Source organism: Equus przewalskii, chromosome 4, assembly GCF_037783145.1.
Source record: "Equus przewalskii isolate Varuska chromosome 4, EquPr2, whole genome shotgun sequence".
Taxonomy (NCBI): domain Eukaryota; kingdom Metazoa; phylum Chordata; class Mammalia; order Perissodactyla; family Equidae; genus Equus; species Equus przewalskii.
Genome location: NC_091834.1, coordinates 54185867 through 54207198, shown reverse-complemented (window position 1 = coordinate 54207198; position 21332 = coordinate 54185867). Strand labels below are relative to the sequence as shown.

The 21332-nt window shown below is 40.1% G+C and overlaps 1 protein-coding gene across 9 annotated transcripts in view; it reads left to right on the top strand.

The window, feature by feature from the left end:
* Positions 1 to 21332, top strand: part of RAPGEF5 (Rap guanine nucleotide exchange factor 5) — a 348364-nt gene that overhangs the window by 225715 nt on the left and 101317 nt on the right. For all 9 annotated transcript variants that reach the window (XM_070615912.1, XM_070615909.1, XM_070615908.1 and 6 more), the window contains one exon: positions 13673 to 13746. In XM_070615912.1, the coding sequence (XP_070472013.1) occupies positions 13673 to 13746 (74 nt within the window). The remainder of the gene's footprint in view (positions 1 to 13672; positions 13747 to 21332) is intronic.

Below are 21332 nucleotides of genomic sequence, written 5' to 3'. Positions count from 1 at the left end.
GATGAGCAGTGCCATGTCCGCGCCCAGGATTCGAACTAACGAAACACTGGGCCGCCTGCAGCGGAGCGCGCGAACTTAACCACTCGGCCACGGGGCCAGCCCCCACCCTGTTATTCTTTTCCAGTAGAAAAATGACTGTGAGAAATTTGAGATTGAGGAACAGATGGTAGTTGTTAAAAATGTCGCCTGTTTGCCTCCACTCTGACTGCAATAGAGAGTGAAGCATGACAAATATGATTGCCATCTTAGTTTTATGTGTTCTTCTTTTCTTCATTTTGATTTTTAGTTTTGTTTTCATGTGTTTAAAAGGCCCATTTCTATATCATAGTTCCAAAGATGGAGCTCAGTGCAAGTTCTTCTCTGTCCTGGAGGACCTTATACAGCAAACAGAAATTTATCACATATTAGTAAGAAAGTAGACTTCCCCACCCTTCAGCTGAGGGTGTTAAGGGAGCTGGGAGAGTATGGAGAAGCCCTCTTGCTGACAGTTGGCAGGGGGTAGGGCATTGTCCCAGCAGCCTGTAGTCCCCAGGGAGTGGTGTGTCTACTTTGTCTGGTCAGGAAAGGGGCCGATTCCATCATTGGGTCTCATGGTGTTAGAGCAGCACACCTAGGCTGTAGGCTCGGGTGCTCCAGTCCTCTCAGAGTCATAACTGGGACTGACTATGGGCATGGAATTCAGGCTTAGCATTTGTACCTAAATCGAAATTATCAAAGTTGCATCATTTTGCTGGTAACACTTGGCCTACATGAATCAACTAATTTCAGGGCTAGTCTTGTAACCAAATGCACAGTTTCATCAAAAGATCACATTATTTGAGTGGTCCAGGCCCCTCCCAGGGAATTTTCCTGGGGCCTGCTCTAGTGCAGTTTTTCATTACCTTGATTCAAGAAGAAAGTCATAACGATAAAATAACCTATAGTTTTATCAATTTTATATGAAAATTCAAAATACATATACTTTTATTTGAGAGGAAATATGGCTCAGTGCCTTCAGCATGCATGTTAAAAATAATTTGGGCTGATGGCCCATACTGTATCAGAACTTTTTCATTTCCACATATATTTTCTTGGTTTTGTTCTCTGGTAATCGTATGAGACTATTTTATTATATAAGCCATTAAAGCACTGAAATTGATGCTCAGAAATGTTAATGTAACAGGCTCTCAGAATTATTCACTACACTGAAATGTAGATGGGGAATGCTGTGTTCTTTATTTTCAACAAGTGCGCCATGGTCCTCCTAAGCTGCTACCTACTGCCAGGAGCAATATCTTGGCTGTTTCTGATTTGAACTCTTTTTGTGATAAATGGTGTGTTCAGATGTTGCTCCTGCTTGGGGCTAGTTTAACCCCCTCCCACCTTTTGGGTCATTCAGTCCCTAGCACGCGGGAGTTGTTGCAGCCCCACAGTGCCCCTAGGCTCCTCTGATCTCTGCAGATTGGCTGTGCCATTTGCTGCTGCCCCTGTGAGGTTTGCAGTGGCCATCAGGGGCCCACCTTGGCTGAGTCAGGGTCTCTGGGCCTTCCTGGCTGTCTCACCCTATATCTTGCTGGGGCTGTAAACCCCACCTCTTCCTTGCCACATGCTCCATCCAGCCCCTGGCCCTTTGGAGGGCAGGCTCCATTGCAGGCATCTGTCACCAGGGTATGTAGAAACTACTGAGTTCTTGAAACTTCCCATCCTAGGAATGAAGAACAACTCAAGAAAAATAAGCTCTGCCCCTAGCCTTGCTGTATTCACTGCTGATCCACTGTGAGCATGTGGCCCCCTCTTGGGGCTGGAGGCAGACTTTGAAGTGATCTCTGCTGTGTGCCAAGGCTCAATGTGTATGTAAATCAGTGCTCCCGTCCTCAGTGTCCCCTCAGCCATCTCTCTTCAGTCGCCCTCAGAGCTCAAGCCCAGCCAGGGAATATTGGGTCCACGGCTCTTGTATTCCATCTCTGCTGCCTCTTTACCCTTCTCCCGCCTACAGTCCACTTGCAGCAAGATGGGGCAGCCTTGACCTTTTCTAGCCCGTTACTTCCTGACCGCCTTCTTCAAGGGGACAGGCCTGTGGCTTAGCCACCCCAGGAGACTTCCAGAGTTGGCTCTTGATATGCCAAAGAAGGTAACATTTCTCGACAGATTTTACCCTTTCAAGCCTGTTGTCTTGCTGCAGCAGGATAGATTTAGATGAGGGTTAAGGAAAATTTTCACATCTTTCCTGGCCTCCTCTTGGGATGCCCGCCCCTGATTGATTGATTAATGATTGATCGAACCATTTGGTGTCTTTGCTTGTATTTGCAAACACAAGGACTCTTGGGGAATTCTTGGTGGTTCCTCTGCATATTTTAGAATTCCACTGTAATGTCAATGGGAAGAGTTAGCAGTAGAATTGCTGACAAATCAGGAACAAAAAAACCTTATGAGCATTTTATGAGTAGCAGAAAGTTGTAATATTATTTTTAAAATGTAGATTCCTGTCTCCCATGCAACCTTAGTTAACAAGGGTGTCAGTGTAGATCTGACTTGTTGCGTTTTCTGGTTTACAATCCCAGAGGCAGATTTGTGTAGCTGTGAAAAGCAAATCAAGAGACTTAGGTTCAGTTGTGGCTTAGCCACTTGCTATGACCTAGTGGCTTCCAGAGGTTCATTTTCTTATTCTGTGAAATAGAGCTAATGGCACATGCTTCTGGGGCTTATTAGGAGTGTGGAGAGTTAGATGAGATGGCATACAGCCTGTAGCTTCATGTTGGTGCATAGTTAGGCGCAGAAGTTACTTGTCTGTTATTCCCTCAGATAAGTCTTTTAAAATTTTAATTCCTGAGAGAAATTGTATAAAGTAGAGTAGTGGGGTGCATTAGGATCTTTTTAAGTGAATGAACATCTTGCAGTGTCTGAGCATCATTGCTGCTCATATCTTTTACCATGTGACTATGGCAGATTGACCTGCACCTGTCCTGTCATAGGAACACATCCTTGAAAGACACTTAAAAAACCAAAAGCTTTTCAGTCTCTCAAGAAAAAATGATGAAGAAAAATTGTAGCTCCGTTAACTCAATTTTTTCATTGAGCTTTTATTTTTAATTGGGTCATATACAAACCTTCTTTGCATTAAAAAGAAACTTTTTTTTTTCTGGTAGGTTTCCTCATAAGAAGGGCAACCGAATAGGCTACTGGGCTCAAATACTGATTAACTCTTTATTACCCTGGCCAATCCAGCAAATATTTATGCTCTAATTAAAGTATTTGATGCAAGATACATTTTGCTCTGGTGACATTATCATTTTTCTCTGTTGAATAAGTTTTCTATTGACTGGACATGTATTAAATGTTATTGAAAAGAAAACATTGTAAAAGCCTAAGTGGAGGAAAGGAAGTTTGGAGGCTCTCAGCTACAAGACAAAGGCATAGAATTGAAATGGAATCCTCTCTGCCTTAGGGTGGGGATAAATCATGCAGTCAGCAGAGCAGCAGGTACCAGCCCAGAACCGTCTCTCAGTGACTAGAGCCGCCTCCAGCCAACTGTATGAGCATGGAGCAGCTGATGGGGGAAGTGGCAGTGTTTCAGCTACCTCTGATTTTAGCCTCCTCACTATAGATTTATTTTGTTGTCTGAGTGCTATCAATTTCCAGAACATCAGCACACCTCTATTCAAATGTTAGTAAAGTAATACATTTCTTTCGTGCAATGAGCATTATCTGCTCTATATAAATCCACGGGTTGGGAGGCATGGCAAGAGTTGGAGGGGAAGGGGGTATGTAGGAGCACTTAAAAATAACTAAGTCATTATGGCCCTGATTTTCAAAGAGACTGAAGTCCTAGTAGGAAATTCAAGTCAATTCTTGCTCTGACTTTGCAATAAACCCCCTGCTTTTTTTGTTTTCACTGTCCCTCCTGTTCAATTCATTTTAGACAGTTTAAATCTTCATGGCATACTGGAGCAGATAAAGAGTCAGACGTGGGTACTTAACTAGCTCCTCCACTGACTTTCTGTGTAATTATGGGCAAGCTATTTAGCATCTCTCAGCCTCAGTTTTCTCAGCTGTAAAATGAGGATAACCGTAGTAGCACTTGGAATCTGATGAAGCAGAAGGCCAACCGTAAACCTGCCGTAAAACATCACTGCGACAGCGGAAATAGGAGCTCATTTAACTCAGATTTCTACATGAAATGAATCGAATCACTGTTAAAATGTAAATGGGTCCTGCTCTAGCCAAGGAAGTTGGTCATATCTACTGGAAATTTATTATTGCTCCTTGCTGGATCTGAATATCACTGGTGAATACTTTGTCAGTGAATATAAACACATTGCTGAAGGCCCCCCCAAGGCAGCTCCATCAACCTGTAGACTTGCTAGATTTTCATTCTGAAACCAAATAAAGCATGGGGTGTTGTTGGGTTTGGGTAACATGATAGTATCCTTGTACGCAATTTACCTCTCTCCTTAGTAAGTGTGTTGGAAAAATTACATGTGGGAAAAATTAAGAATTAAAGTGCCAGAAAAATTACCAAATGAGAGTGATTCAAAAGAAGTAAATTGCTAAATTCCAAGAAGTGGTATTTACCTTTTATTAATAGAAACTCAGTTTCTCACTAGCCCTACTAAAAAAAGTACTGAATAGATATTAACAAATGTTGGCGTAAAGAGGTATTAAATTATTAACGTCACACTGGCCACATACTTCAATCCAGCCTTGCCAGTACGTCTACCAGAAGGGTATGGAGAAGATGAAGTGAGATAATCCTCATTAAGAGCATGTGTCTTAAATATAGGAAGAGCTCAAGAGCTGTGCCTGTTTAGCATGGTGATGGTGATATTTCCTTTGCTCACATCACCTCACTTGCTGCTAAAGGACCTCCAAGGTCCTCAGCCTGATGTACAAGCCCATCTAACTCCTCCAACTTTGTTTTCTGTTACTTCTCAGCACTGTGCTATTCACTGGTCCCATGTCAGATCTGGTGCTTTTCTCCCCATTCCTCTGTTTATGCCAGTTCTCCACCTTGACTGTCCTTCTCTCCTCCCTTCATCCACCTATCAGAATCTTTTTCTTGAAGACTCTTTCATAGTCTTACCTTCTCCCTCAAACTGGATGTGACATTTTATTCTTTCTGTATCTGCCTTATAATTGTTACTTTCTGAATTGCTTACCTTTGTTCAGTTCAACAGACAAGTACTTAACATTATATTCTAGATATTACTCCAGGTATAAGAATAAGAAAACATACTCTCTCCCCTCGAGAAGGAACTCATAGTGTAGGTTCGTAAAGACAGAAGTTTGTGTTGCTAGCTATAAAACACTGAGAGAAAAAAATGGTGAGTGTACAGAAAAAGAGCTTTGTTAGGCCAGGAGGAAGGACTCTGCATTTTGTCTAGGTCTGTGGGTGATAGTGGTGAGAACTCAGAAGGATCCTCCCTAAGGAAATGATAGTTGAGCTGGAGAGCCCAGTGGACAAGAAGAATTTCACCTGGTGAAGGCAGGGACAAGGGCATTCTAGGCTAGAAACAAAGAAATGGGGGAAGGTGCACCTGGAAGGAGAGTCTGAGACCGATGGCCTGGTCTTCAAGGCCAGGTTGAGGCTTCAGCCTGAATGTTGGCCATTGTTTAATAGAGTGGGGCCCGTGGGTGTTAAAGCTCTCAAACCCGCACATCGCTGGGCTGAGTCCTACTCATCAGGAACGCTGGGGGTGGGGCCGTGGAGCCTAAATTGGTATCGAGCTCCCTGTGTGACTCTCGTGTTCTCTAAAGGACAGAAGTCTAAAGGGATGAGGGGATGGCATGATCAGACTCGCCTTTTGGAAGTGGAACTCGGTCAGCTGTGTAGAGAACAGATTGAGGGAAGGCTGTCTGGGGGGGGCGCTGTGGCAGTGGCCCAGGTGAGAGGTGGTGAGGTCATGAGCTATGACAGTGGTAGAGAGGAGGAAGGATGGAAACATTACAGAGGTAGAAGTGACAGGATTTAGTGAGAGACTGATGTGAGGGTTAAGAGGAAGGAAGAACATGAAGATGCCTTGTGGTGATCTAAACCCAAATACAGACTCCAAGAGGAGGAGGAGGCTTGTGGCATATCGTGAAGGTGATGCGTGCGATTTCAGACCTGTGTGTCCTCACACCCTATTAAATAGATGACTTTCTTGAGGACAGATTGTGCCACTGTACCTATCATAGCAACGTATTTGTAGCAAATACATGATGGTCTGTGAAATGGAAATATTCAGCATGTAACTGGAGCTGTGTGCCTGGAACTCTGAGAAGAGGGCAGAAATGGAGACGCAGATGTGGGAATATGCTGCATAACGGTGAAAGCTGAAACCGTAGGAACAGATCAGATCACTGAGGAAAGAGGCCGAGAGAGGAAAGAGCCTGCAGGAAACTTGTGTGTTTAGAGGATTCAAGGATGATAAGGACCCAGAAGAGAGTTTTAAAACAACAGTCTCAAGTTCAGCTGACAGGGACAGACTGGGAGAGAAAAGAATGTTGGGACAGACAGATACTGGTCATTGCTCAGCTTCCAAAGAGGCGTTCATGTGGCACTGGATGGGCCAGATTAGAAGACTGTGTGAGATGGCTTGATGGTGAATACAGACCACTATTGTTCAAATTTTAACACTAAAACAAATACAGTGATGAGGCAAAGGTTGCAGTTGTTTTTTTCCCTTACTTTTTAAAGAATGGAAAAGATTTGAAGATTTTGAAGCATTTGTGATATGTTGGTAACTGAAAACGAATAAACTTGATCAGCATTTCTTGCTGTAAGCTCGTTGCCATGCCATCACAGAGGGGAACGTATTCCTTGCTGACCGTGGATGAAGTGTTGTTGAGGGGCCTCCTAAAAGAAATATTGTGGTCCCACTCCAGGAATGGTACAAAAAAAAATCACTAGTTATTTAGATAATGAAGAACTAGGTTCTGCCTCCTGTGGCCTGGAAACACCTCAGTGTTTTCCTAATTTTTTATGTCTACAATCCACAGAACACACAAAAGGGCCTGGCCTGATACACTGATACACATCTCACCAACATTTGTGAAAAATACTTTACTAGTTAGGATGCATTTTGATATTTATTTTTTTTCCCTATTGTTCTATTATATTCTGTTCTATTCATTTAAAAAATGAGGGGCCGGCCCGGTGGCGAAGCAGTTAAGTGCGCACGTTCCGCTTTGGCAGCCTGGGGTTCACCAGTTCGGATCCCAGGGATGGACATGGCACTGCTTGGTACGCCATGCTGTGGTAGGCATCCCACATATAAACTAGAGGAAGATGGGCACAGATGTTAGCTCAGGGTCAGCAAAAAGAGGAGGATTGGTGGCAGATGTTAGCTCAGGGCTAATCTTCCTCAAAAAAAAAAGAAAGAAAAGATGGGCCACCCCAGTGGCGCAGCAGTCAAGTTCTGCTTCAGTTGCCTAAGGTTTGCTGGTTTGGATCCTGGGTGCGGACATGGTACTGCTTGGCAAGCCATGCTGTGGTAGGCATCGCACATATAAAATAGAGGAAGATGGGCACAGATGTTAGCTCAGGGCCAATCTTCCTCAGCAAAAAGAGGAAGATTGGCAGTAGATATTAGCTCAGGGCTAATCTTCCTCAAAAAAAAAAAAAAAAAGAAAAGAAATACTGGTCAGGATCCCCATGAAGGGATTTGTGAATGTGCCGTTTGACCAGCAGTGTACTGCTCCATCCTTGACTGAGGTGCACTTGGACCACCACAGATACATACATGTTACATGGAAGGACCAGGACAGGTCTCTGGACCTCATCTGTAAAATGGGGATGATTTTACCTGCCCAGCTCGTCAGGTTGTGTGAACATCCGATGAGACCCTTTATGAAAGAGCTTTCTAGCTGTAAAAATGCTGCACGGGTGAAAGATTTTATTATTGCCAAAACTTTCATTCTTCGCAAAGTACTCATTGAATTGTTTTTTTCTTAACTATATTTGCTGATTTGAGCACAGTGAGATTGAGACTTGAAATGCTAAATTTGTGGCTGTGGTAAAATTTTTGGTTGCCTTGTAATTTAAGACAATAGTTTGGTTGATTTTTAAAGAACGCTCTCAGCTCTAGTCACCTAGTGCGTTACGGTCAGTGTGTGTTTAAGTTCTTAGTCTGGCTCTCACCGTTACAAAACTGATCAGCAGAAATTTAATAAGCATCATTTTGAAAGGACATCAATCCTCTTTGTGTTTAGACAATAATATTTGTAGGGTTATTAGACTTTTCTTAGCAACCGTCTTAGTAAGTTGTAGGGAGAGAAAACCTGTTGTCCACAAGGCAATAAGAAAGGGATGTCAAAGCAAGCCGTAAAATCTTTGGAGGCTGGCAACAGTGCTCATCTTGAATCAGTCTTGCTAACTTATAAATAGATACATTTAAACTACATACTCTTATGTGAATTCCTGCTAATTAATCCACATATATTCTTAGTTCTTATGTGGGCTGTGATGTTTACTATTCAGAATATGTGCTTTAGATCTTGTGCTTGTGACTTTTGTTGTGGTAAGTTATTTTCAAAGGGCTTTTCTTGCTTTTAGACTGTGTGTTGAGAGATAAGGGGATGGTTTGTGTTGGCAGAGAGTAAGATTCCTAGCCTTCCTCAGTCCCAGAAGTTGTCATTCCTGTGGACATGTTCCGCCAGAGGGAACTGTCCCAGAATCAATATTTGCATAGGAAAGTTTCCTGACTCTTACTCTGATCAGATAAAAGAAGAGTTACACTCAGAAATCTAAATAGCTGCTTCCTCCTCCTTCCACCACATAAGCTGCACGACTAGAAGTCTTGAAGAGAGAAATTGTCTCTTTATGTCTTCCTGACATTAATCTTCATATTAAAGGGTCAGTAGAGTGCTCCCTTTTAGATGACTTTAACTGTGGATTTCACACACGAGACTTGCTGGGGCGATCATAAATCCTCAGAAGTCCAGGATAAATAAGTGTTTGTTCCCAAATGGTGTATGTGAACCACTGGCTAAAATGCATTCTTGGAATCATACTTTTTCGGTATTTCCAAGAAATTGATGTTATTTATGTCTTGGAGGAGACTGCTGTCTTTTCTTCGTCATCAGGATGCTAAGATTGAGTCCACCAGCCCTTTGAGAGTCTCTCCGGTATGCACATTAAGATAGATTGCTGAGTTAGATCTAGATAGATATATTTGCCAAGTCTCTTAACTTGCTTGTGTTTCTGGTTCTTGCTCTATTAACCAAAGTGTAACACTGGGCAACAGATTTTGAGGTCTTCAAAGATGTGGCAATAAATGTAGCATTGTTGTTGGCGATAAGCTAGAAATATAGGACTGAATTTTTATCCCAAGTATGCTTCTATGCAAATCTCTTTGCTCCTTGGATTCTATTTGTATATATTAAGAATTATGCCTAAATCTCAAAAAAAAGTGTTAAGTGTCAATCCTGAAATTGTTATTCATTGTCCTGCACATCCTATGTCGTGTATAATAAGATAAGATAAGGAAATTTCTAGATGACAGAACATTGTTGTTTTAAAAACAAAAACATGAATTTAGTAGGCAGAAATATTCCAAAATTTAATTTTCTTCATTTTTATGGAAATTAAAACTTTTTTTTTGAGGAAGATTAGCCTTGAGCTAACATCTGCTGCCAATCCTCCTCTTTTTGCTGAGGAATACTGGCCCTGAGCTAACATCCACGGCCGTCTTCCTCCGCTTTATATGTGGGATGCCTACCACAGCAGGGCCTGCCAAGCGGTGCCATGTCCGCACCCGGCATCCGAACTGGCAAAGCCCAGGCCACCGAGGAGTGGAACGTGCGCACTTAACGAGGCTGGCCCCTTAAAATTAAAACTTTAAAGAGCAAAAATTCAAATAAAGCATACGTTAAATGCCAAGGTATGCTTGGTACTTCATGAGGGTGAAGTTGTTCCACATTGGTATAGTATCAAATTACTCTCCAAGAAAATTACTCCCCATTACAGTATGAGGAAAGATTTCTCTTATTATTTCAATTAGTTAAGTGGCGTTCCTTACTTCTACAGCCCACTGCATTTTTAAGTAGAATTCAGGATGTTATTCTATGTTTTATTTTTCCCTTTGTTAAAATTGTAAATAGGATTGTATTCTTAATTTCTCTTTCTGCTACTTTGTTGTTAGTGTATAGAAACACCACTGATTTCTATATGTCAGTTTTGTATCCTACAATTTTGCCATATTCATTTATTATTTCTAAAAGTTTTTTGGTGGATTCTTTAGGGTTTTCTATGTATATAAAATCATGTCATCTGCAAATAGTGACAGTTTCACTTCTTCTTTTCTGATTTGGATCCCTTTTATTTCTTTTTCTTGCTTGATTGCTCTGGCCAGGACTTCCAATACGATGTTAAATAAGGATGGTGACAGTGGGCATCCTTGTCTGGTTCCTGTTCTTAGAGGGATAGCTTTCAGTTTTTCTCTGATGTGAATGTTATTAGCTGTGGGTTTGTCATATATGGCCTTTATTATGTTGAGGTATTCTCCTTCTATACCCATTTTATTGAGAGTTTTTATCATAAATGGATGCTGTGTCTTGTCAAATGCTTTCTCTGCATCTATAGAGATTATCATGTGATTTTTATTCCTTGTTTTGTTAATATAGTATATCACATTGATTGATTTGCAGATGTTGAGCCATCCCTGCATCCCTGGAATAAATCCCACTTGATCATGATGTATGATGTTTTTAATGTATTGTTGTATTTGATTTGCTAGTATTTTGTTGAGGATTTTTGCATCAGTGTTCATCAATGATGTTGGCCTGTAATTTTCTTTCTTTGTGTTGTCCTTGTCTGGTTTTGGTATCAGGGTAACGTTGGCTTCGCAGAATGAGTTAGAAAGCTTCCCTTCATCTTTAATTTTTGGGAACAGTTTGAGAAGGATAGGTATTATGTCTTCTTTGAAAGTTTGGTAGCATCCACCAGGGAAGCAGTCTGGTCTTGGAATTTCATTTTTTGGGTGGTTTTTGATTGCTGTTTTCATCTCCTTACTGGTGATTGGTCTGTTCAGATTCTCTATTTCTTCTTGATTCAGTTTTGGAAGGTTGTATGATTCTAAGAATTTATTCATTTTTTCTAGATTATCCAGTTTGTTGGCATATGGCTTTTTGTAGTAGTCTTATAATCTTTTGTATTTCTGAGGTGTCTTGTAATTTCTCCTCTTTCATTTCTTATTTTATTTATTTGAGCCTTCTTTTTTTTTTTTTTTGTGAGTCTAGCTAAAGGTTTGTCAATTTTATCTTTTCAGAGAACCTGCTCTTAGTTTCACTGATTTTTTTCTGTTGTTTTTTCAGTCTCTATTTCATTTATTTCTGCTCTGATTTTTCTTATTTCCTTCCTTCTACTGATTTTGGGCTCTGTTTGTTCTTACTTTTCCAGTTCCTTTAGGTGCACTGTTAGATTGTTTATTTGAGATTTTTCTTGTTTGTTGAGGTAGGTCTGAATTGCTGTAAACTTCCCTTTTAGAACCGCTTTTGCTGTATCCCACAGATTTTGGCATGTTGTATTTTCATTTTCATTTGTCTCCAGGTATTTTTTGATCCTTTGCATTTTTGCCTCTAGTTTTTGAGAGAAAACATGAGTTTTTTTCTTTATTCTAAAGTTCCCTCCTAATCGGGCAACAGTAGCAACAGGGAACGAACTCCCTTTGAACAAGCACAAATGGAAGTTTTTGCTGAAAATAGAGGAACAGCTTCTGCCCACTTCTACTGTTCCTGCCGTGCCTTTGGATGCTCAATGGTAGGAATTATCCTGGTTATCCATGGAGTTTAACAGAAGAATTTCCCTTCCTTCCTTTTTCAAATAGTTATAAAAGTAGTAGCTAATATAAGTAGTTGGAGTCAAGTTGTGCGATTTTGGTCACTTGGGGAGGAATTGTTCATTCCACTTAGTTTTCACAGAGCTCACACTGTGTTCACAGCATTTTAGGTGGGTTCCATGGTAAGCACCACACAGTGGGCATAAAAGGCACACACAAGCAAAAGGTACATGAAATCATATTTTAAAAAATACAGGGCAGCGAGCACAATATTTAGAAATACACAAAACAATGCAAACTGAACCCAAAAGTATAGTGGGTGACCTCACTGTCAGCAAGTTTGGTGTGTTTTTGGCCTTCTTTTTGATAGAGAGAGGAAAAAGAGTAAATGGTATGATGCGTACAGGGAGTAACTTACTCTACTTAGGAGTCACCCTTGATTGCTTCTTCTCCATCATCTCCCTTTTCTCCCCCACTCATATTCAATTTATTGGCAAGTTATGTCCATTTTGTCTGAAAACACAGCTTAACTCCTCCGTGTTTCTTCACCTTGTTGCCACCTCTCTGGCCTGAGCCATTGTCATCTCTACCAAGGCAAGAGCAACAGTCGCTTAACTGGTCTCCTTACTTCTTCTCTTGCTAATCTTACGTCTGTCCTTCACAAAAAAGGCAAAAAGAACTTTTGAAAATACGCTTCAAATCATGCACTTACCAATTTAAAATTTCTTAGTGCATCCTCATGTTCTTAGGCTAAAATCTGAATTTATGGTGGTCCGTGCTCTCCCTAGGCTTGTCTCAGATCACTCTCGCCTGCCATGGGTGGCTCCATCCCAATCTTCAGGTCTCAGCCCAAAGACTGCTTCTTCAGAGAAGTACCATCCATGGCCCCTCCCTGAAATGATCACCCCTAGTTGGTTTTCTGTCCTTTCCTCATTTATCATGACCTTTAATTCCATCTTATTTTTTATTATTATTACAGTTATAGTTATTCTTGTTATTATTAGTTGTGGTGGTAGTTGTCATTGTTCATTGGCTGCCTCCCCAGCTAGTCTGTGTACTTTCTGAAGTTCACAAGTCACTATCTGTCTTGTTCACAGGAAAAACCCCAGTGCCAGGCACATAATAGATGCTCAATAAATATTTGTTACCATGAAAGAGCAAACTGTATAGAGAGGAAAATAACTAGATCATTGTGCTTGGATCAGAGTTGGTGGTGAATGTCAGTGTGAAGTTGGAGATTAGGAGGAAGCTAGAGAATTCAAGGAAGACCTTGAGTAAGGAACAGAGTTCAGACTTGATAAGATAAGCAACACATAGGCCAAAGCGTCGCCCTTGTTGTTTTTGTGTTTCTTGAGACTGGTTATTTTAGAAAGTGGTACCCAAGCTGCATTGTATCAGGGAGAGGCTGGAATCAGGGCCTTTAAGTCAGGAAGTTATTGTACCAGCACAGAAAGAGTGACAAGGACTTGGATAGGGAGATGCTAGAGAAATATGCGAGAAGAGGTGGATTCAAGACTCCACGATTTGGAATTTTGTGGTAATAACGCACTGAGCAGTCCAAACGTAAAATTATATGACACTACCAGCCAACAAACCACACTTTTTTAAAAAAACTTGATAGAAACCTTCATCTACACCCCAACTCCCTTGTGGGTGAAGCCCGATACTGGCATGATGATGTCTGATGGGTTTAGGTGAAGAGGAGAATTGAGATCAAATTTTTCCACTGCCATTTACTTAATAAATGAGATAAGGTACATTAAAAGTACCCAGTGCTATGAGTTAACTTTTCATTCAAATAACAAAAACATAGTATCAATATTTACATTTTGTGAGCTAATCTACCTAACATTATTTTTTCCTGACAGATTACTATCTGAAAGAATATGACCTTGATGCTACATTTAATATTGTTTTTCTTTGTTTCTTTTTTGTAGCACTTGAGCAAGATGAAGAAAACAGTGACAAACACGTAACTGTGACAGAAGCTGAAGGTGTTCCAGATTCTCAGGTATGATAGATGCTGTGACAGTCCCTCACTGCACCCTTCCCCTGTATTGGGAGTGGTGGACAGTACAGGTGTTGGCAAATGATGGTTTTACCTTTTGTTTTCTGTAAATAGTGGTATTCCTGGGAAAAAATATTATTTTTTATTTAGAGGCATTTTACAAGAAAGGCCCTAAATTGCTAATCATATTTATAATTCATAGAGATTCATGGAGAAGGGACAGATAGGGAGACATACTCCACTTCCCAGAGAAAGCAAGGAAAATACGTGAAGAACCCGGGGATGCCACTCTTAGGGCAGACCATCCCCTGGAGATGGCAGAGTCGAATCAGCTAGCTGACAGCACAGCTGGGACTGGGCCAGACAAATTAGTGTGATGCCTCACCTGCCGAAGATTCTGCGCCAACCCCAGTATCTAACTTATGGCACAGATAGGCTTTTGGTAGCAACTTACCTTCAAATACTGTTGCAGTGTAAAAACTTTGGACACCCTAGTGCTTTCAACAGTTAACTTTATGTAAAAGCACAGCATCTAAAGATTCTTAGCTTGGTTAAACCATTGCATTTCACCTTTAAAGTTCTAAATCTGTTGATTCTGGTCAGAATAATCACATTAGCTTTTTCAATAAATGTTGCGTAGGTTTTAATATTTTGATAAATTCATGTAAGGAGTTGTTTTGCTGTGCTAATATTGAAAATGCTGCAATCAACAAGTTCATACTGAAATTACACTTTAGGGTCCCAGGCAAAGCTGGGCAGAGATTCCCCTACTCAGTGTATTTGACACTTTCTCAAAGGTTTCTTAAATCATTAAATTATTAATGGGACAGATGTTTCTAAACAGAAATTGTTGTTGTTCTTTATTTGTTTTGAACTTACTCTATAGAGAAAAGTTTGTTGTAATGCAATTTTATTTCTCTGTATATCTCAAAAGGATACACAGACCTATTAGAGTCTTTGTGGCTTTCTTCAGTAACAGTGACATAAGCACACATCTAAAGGATGTTCAGAGGAATGAAATCATGCAACCACTGAATCAATAATTAGATAAGGAACAGATTCTGTTTAGATTTGAGAGTCAAGAGTTCAGTTCACTGGGAGGCATAATTATGAGTGTTAATAGGCCTAGGCTGTGGAGGGAGGAAGGTGCTGTCACATCCTCTGAGGTGTCTGAGAAAGCTTGATCTGCTGTGACAGTCGAAGCACCAGTTTTCTTGGTTTGATTCTGCAGGTCCATCTATACACATGCTCTGGGTAGAATCATCAGTAGTTCGAGTCATGTAAGGTGAGCTTAAAGAAAACTTTCAGAATTTCACTATCAGATATCTAGGCAGAATCAGAAATAAAATGTATGTATGCTTATGGGTGTTAATACGTGTGCACTTTATAGATAAATTTATTAATTTGATGTTTGATGTATACACATATAATTGAGTACCTACATACCAGACTCTGATAAGTATTTCAGATTATTGAAGTCTTCACTCCAGATTATCTTTTAAACAAGTTAAGTGGAAATTGGTTTCTCTTTCGTTCCCCATATGTGATGAAATATGTCACTATGAGAAAAATGCCCCTAGGCTGCTGCAAACTTTGGGTGTGTAAAGGGTTAAGAGTCATTAACCCCAGGGAGACTGGGCCTTGTTGTGCACAGGTTTCCCACCTCATATATTAGCTCCTTTCTTTTCTTTCTCACTCAAAATATCTTTTCTGCCTAAGAAACTCCCTGTTTTAACGCAGTGACGTGTGGGTGGAGTGAAGAGAGCATGTAGACTTAGGTTTGCATCCCAGCCCTTCTTCCTCATAGCTGGTGCCTTTAGCCAAGTTCTCTACCGTCTAAACCTGTAAGTTCCTGTAGGGTAGCATCTGTGTCTTTGTCGCCATAGTGTCCCTGCTGTGCTGGGCAGTGTCTAATGTGCTTGGTTTTCATCTCTGTAAAGTAGAGATATTATAAAGTTGTCATGAGGTTGAAATAAAGCAACATAAAGATGCCTGCAATCCTGGCACAAAAAATAGTTTCAAGAAATGTTAGGCAGCATACATGAGGTATAAGAGTGCTCTCTCCAGGGCCAGGCCGCCTGGGTTCTCTTCCTGGCTCTGCCACAGTAACCTTGGGCAGGGTCCTGTACTCTCCTGAGCCCCGTGTTCCTTTTCTGTCGTAGTGTTGAGAGGTGACACTTGTGCAGCACGTCATATGCACTAGGCACTCTTCTAAGTTCCTTGTTTTTTATTAATGTATTTAAACCTCACAACAAACCTTGTGAGCTAGACAATATAATTCCCCTCACTTTACCTAGGAACTGGTGACTCGGGGGGCCAGGAATCAAACCAAGGCAGTCTGGCTCTAACATCCTTGCTTTTAACCATTGTACTAACTGCTTTCTAACATCTGTAAAATGGGGATAATTGTTGGGTTGTTATGAAGATTAAATGAGTATATGTGAAGCAATTAGAACAGTGCCTGGAACATAGTAAGTACTCAAAAGAGTTATCCTTTATGAGTTATTATCATTATTATGATCATCTCTCACAATGCTTGTGGTGTGAACGTTTACGGTGTCTAACACAGCTGGGCTGCAGTGTTACTCTCTGCCTTCCATCATGGTATCTTCACATACATAAACATTCTAGACCCTTCACTCTTTATAACTCTTTATATAGGACAAAAGGATTAAAGAATCTTTATCAAAATGTATAGAATTTTTGCCGAGTTCTACTTTAGGATTCTAATGAGATCTTCAACGAGTAATTTATGACGTGTTGAACTTTGGAAATTCTTGCTTTGGTTCAAGTAGCCATTGACCACTGGATTCAGTAATTATTTTCATTGTCTCTCATCCCCCATTGGAATCAATCATTTTAATATTAAGTGATGATAACTATTAATTATACAAATTAATTGCCAAATATTTGATGATTAGTTTATCAGTAGCCAAAGTGTGACTTTTTTTTTAATAGACTGAAGAAAGATCTTATTTAAGACTGTCATAGCTGTCACAGAAAACACATGATCCTTTTAAATCCTTTGTTAGAATTTATTAGAATTTGTGTATTTTCTCTTTTTACTTCTTTATTATTTGTCAAGTTTGCTGCCCTGCTTAGTAGTATGGTCAGTAATGTATACAGGGCTGAGCTGTGATTTCTCTCAGGTCAAAACAAGATAAAATATTGATGGTCTCCTTATTCTGGTCTGAAAGTTCGAGGAATCAACTATATGTAATGAGTGAACACCCTTTTCTTCATCAATTATGTGAATACATCATGTATTTAGTTTCATCAGAAGAGATAATTATACAGGTGTAAAAGATTAAGAAAGTCTTTGAGGGAAATAACAGCAATAAATTTCATGAAACTATGACTTCTGCCTCCTTCTCTGCTCCCAGCATGCTTTGGCAGGACGCAGTATCACACCGTGTTTGTGTAGGATAGGTCTGTTTGAGCAGCGTGGTGTATTAACACAGGTAATTCCAAAAAGGAGGAAGACCAGAGGAGTGAACTTCCCTGAACTTGCATTGCCTCACCTGTACAGTAAGGGACTAGGAGTCACTGAATGATTTCTAAGGCTCTATGACACCGCAGCATGGTGTTTGAGGCCTGTACTAGTGATGCTCTGGGCATTAGTACACCTGCCTTTACCATCACACTCTCTAGCATATGCGCTTTTCACTGTGAATGCTTCTTGGTCCTTTCCTCAATTATTAAAGGGTATATTTTTCTATTCCAGCTAGGAAGAAATTTTTCATAGTCGTCTTTCTCTTTCTGAATAAATTTGAGAACATAAATATTTGCTACCCTAAAATTATTGTTATTATTTTCTCTTATGAGTTTTCTTCTGAATTTTTCTGGAAATAATTTTTAATATTTTCTGGTTTGGAAATAGGTGCATACAATTGAGTAATGTAATATACCATCCCAACCCATCAGTATTTTATTCTGTCATTAGGATTTTCTGTTTGAAGTAGCCAAAAAAAAAAAAATTATTTCTTGAAATTCTATTCAAGATTTAATTTTTGAAGAAATGAGTCTCTTCTGAAGTAATCAATAAGAATTTATCTGAATACTCTGAATTTCTATTGAATAGCATTCTGTTATTGCAAAAGTGCTGTCATGAAAGGTGAACTCTTTCATCCTAGTTTTCCTTCCCTTGATAGCAATTTTTGCGTGATGTTTTTTTCTAGGTATTTTAGAAAAAGTGATTTTTAAAGTTAGGATAATGCAGAAAATGTATTCATACGTAGAACTGTGCTTTTTTTTTTTTTTTTGCAAGGAAGATTCGCCCTGAGCTAACAGCCGTTGCCAATCCTCCTCTTTTTTCCCTTGAGGAAGATTAGCCCTGAGCTAACATCTGCACCAATCTTCCTCTGTTTTTTTTTGCATGTGGGATGCCTCCACAGTGTGGCTGATGAGCAGAGTAGGTCTGCACCTGGGATCTGAACCTGGGCTGCCAAAGAAGAGCACGCAGAACTTTAACCACTCCCCCCAGGGGCTGGCCCCCTAGAGCTGGGTTCTTTTTACCTTTTGTCATAAAGCTTGTTCATTTATCCTCCTTGTAGCCTTTCCTAAGGGAATCCTGTCCAAGTCTCATTTTACCACTAAAAGAATGGACCCAACATTTTATGACTCCGTTTATAAAGGAAACAGACTTTTCATTTACATTCATAACGTTTCTCTTCTCCAATACTGAAAAATCATATGAATAGCTTTAATTATATATTATGGAGACTTTTTTTTTCTTCAAAGCAGACCTTGAAATAAGGTTCTTAAATAATTCTTCTGACGGTTACACATTAATCTTTTATTTTTTTCTGGCCTAGCAGTGTTAGGTAAACTGTTTATAATTAATTTCACATAGATAAATTAAGTAGTCCAAGAATGGGAAAGTCTAGTCAAGGACTGTTAGTTATCTTACTTCTCCTGCCATAACAAAGCTCCCAAAATATATTAATAAATTCTTGGGTTTTTTTAATTAAATCACTAAATTATGGAGCTGTGAAAGGGACCCCCCCCAGAGAAGATCTGGCTTAGTGAGGTGCTTTCAAAGAGGACTGCCTTATGTAACTATCTAGGATGTGCCAGCACCTCTCTGGGCTTAAAGTTCTCCAGGGAATTTAGAAACAGTCATAAATACTCCTTGAAAGCCTTTTTTGATAGTTGCTAACGTAAGGAGTGCTACAGAACTAATTATCTTGTGAAAGTACATCTAGAAATTATGCAGAAACCAGAAAATCAAGACAGCGATATTCCTTTTTTAATCATAAGATGATTTAGTTATCAATATGAAATAAATCAATCTGAAGCCCATTTTTAAAAGTAATAGCATTTTGTGTTTAAAATACTCAATTTGTGCACCCATGTATCTGATTCTAATAAAAATGTATTTCCTCAAGAAAGAAAAGTCTGTATTTAGGATCCTAAGCGTGTGAAATGAAGACTGTTTAGAGTTCTTTAAAAAGTCCTGCTCACACAGAGACCAAAAGAGTAGGCAAGTTCTCTTAAATTTCCTCTACTAAGTCCCACTCTTATTGCTGATGATATTATTGGTTATTTTTTTTTTTAATGTATTTGGGACCCACAGACAGAAGGAAAGACTCTCCAAGCAGAGTCTGTGGGAGCTTAACCCAGTTGCTTTGGAGCCTGTGCTGGTGAGAAGAGAGAACAGGCTCATTCCCACTTGCCAAGTTAGTTAGCTCCAAAGTGCTTTCCTCCTGGGTACCACCCCTGCCTGGCTCCAGTCACACGCATGCCCTCTGTTATACAGGGGTGCCACACTGAGGAGCAGAGAGAGATTAGGACTAACCCATTTCACTACTGAATAAACAACCACGGAGCAGGTCCTGAGGTTGCAGGGTTATTCACATCCTCTCTCCACCAGCAGGACAGTATGTTAAACACTGGGGGGAAAACATGGATGGAAAGAGAAGAAATTCTAGATGGTCGAGATAAATGAATTTTCTAGATAACAGAAACTTATTCCTTTGTGTGAAACAGTCGAAGAATATTAATCATTTTTGTATAGAAATTTCCCTGAATGGTTTCCTTGTCTTCTCAGTTTAAAGGAGAATATGTAACACCTCTGATCCTCTTTTACTCTCTAGTATTGATTAAAAGAGCGTCTTCGAGATGGCCCTATGTGTAGCATTATCACAGGTATGGACTCTGTTAAAATCCTGACAAATAGAAATAGGTCCCAAGGAGGATGGCTAGGATGGAAAAAGGACCCAAAAATAAAATCAAGTGGGCCCTTAGTCATTATTGACAGTCTTATTCTGCAATCCTTAGACCGCTGTCCAGTTTCCTCTTCTCATAGGTCAGGAGCTGACAAACCACAACCTACTGCCTGTTTTTGTAAATAAAGTGTTACTGGGACACAGCCATGCTCATTCATTTACATATTGTCTCTTGCTGCTTTTGCACTAAAATTGCAGAATTGGGTAGTTTCACCAGAGACCATATGGCCCACTGGGCCTAGAATATTTACCCTCTGGCTCTTTACAAAAAAAAGTTTGTGAATTCTTGAAACCGAAATGCCTATTACATGCCTTCTTTTTGCATACCTCCAGCATCTTCTCACAGTCCTTACTCAGCTAATAACTTGATACTATTTTTCTGGGAAATAGGGGCCTTCAGAAAAGAATTTCCACATGTTCCCACCATGAGATATGCCAACCTACCTGCATGTTTACCCCTGTACTTCACCTTCCCTCCTGTTAAAGTGAGTGAAATACTCATATTCATGTTTCTGTCTGAGAGTAGATCTTTATGCTCTCTTTCCCACTCAAGGACACCGCTCCTAAAAGGGACACTCTCTCCCTCCTACATCATCAAATTTCTCTCTGTTCTGGATGATTTCTAATAAAGATAAATATGCTGGACTATCCCTCACCTTAAGCAAGCAAGCAAGCAAGCAAAACTCCCTTCAATATCACTCTTAGGTAGTGCCCTGTTTCTTGTAACAGACCTAGTCAAAAGAGTTGTCTCTCATTCTCTGTTAAAGCCATGCTCATGAGGGTTTTTGTTTTCCCTACCACTTTTTTTGTTTAAAAAAATGGTATGTTCAAAGTCACCAATTAGTTTGATCAAATTCAGTGTCAATTATTTTGAATTCATCTCTTTTGATATTTTAGCTGCATTTGATACAGTTTTTACTCCCTCCTCCTTGAAACACCTTCTCCACTGCTCACCGGGTTCTCCTCCTGGAGCCGCTCCTTCTCACTCTCCTTTTCTGATTGCTCCTCATCTTCCCAATCTCTCAACATTAGACTCGGTTCGTGGATTTCTTCTCTTCTCTGTTTACATCCACAGGTAACCTCACTCATTCCTCTGGTTTTAAGTACCATCTACACTGTGATAACTCCCAAAGCCTTATCTCCAGCCTGGACTTCTCCTTTGGACCTCCAGGCTGCCAACCCAGAGCTCCACTTGGATGTCTAATAGGCATATTCCTTCCCAGACCTTCTCCCCTAGTCTTCCCAATCTCAGGAAATGATAACCGTACCCTTCCAGTTACTCAGGCCAAATATCTTGGAGACAACAAATTCTGTTGGCCCTGCCTTTGGAATATATCCAGATTCTAACCACTTCTCACCATC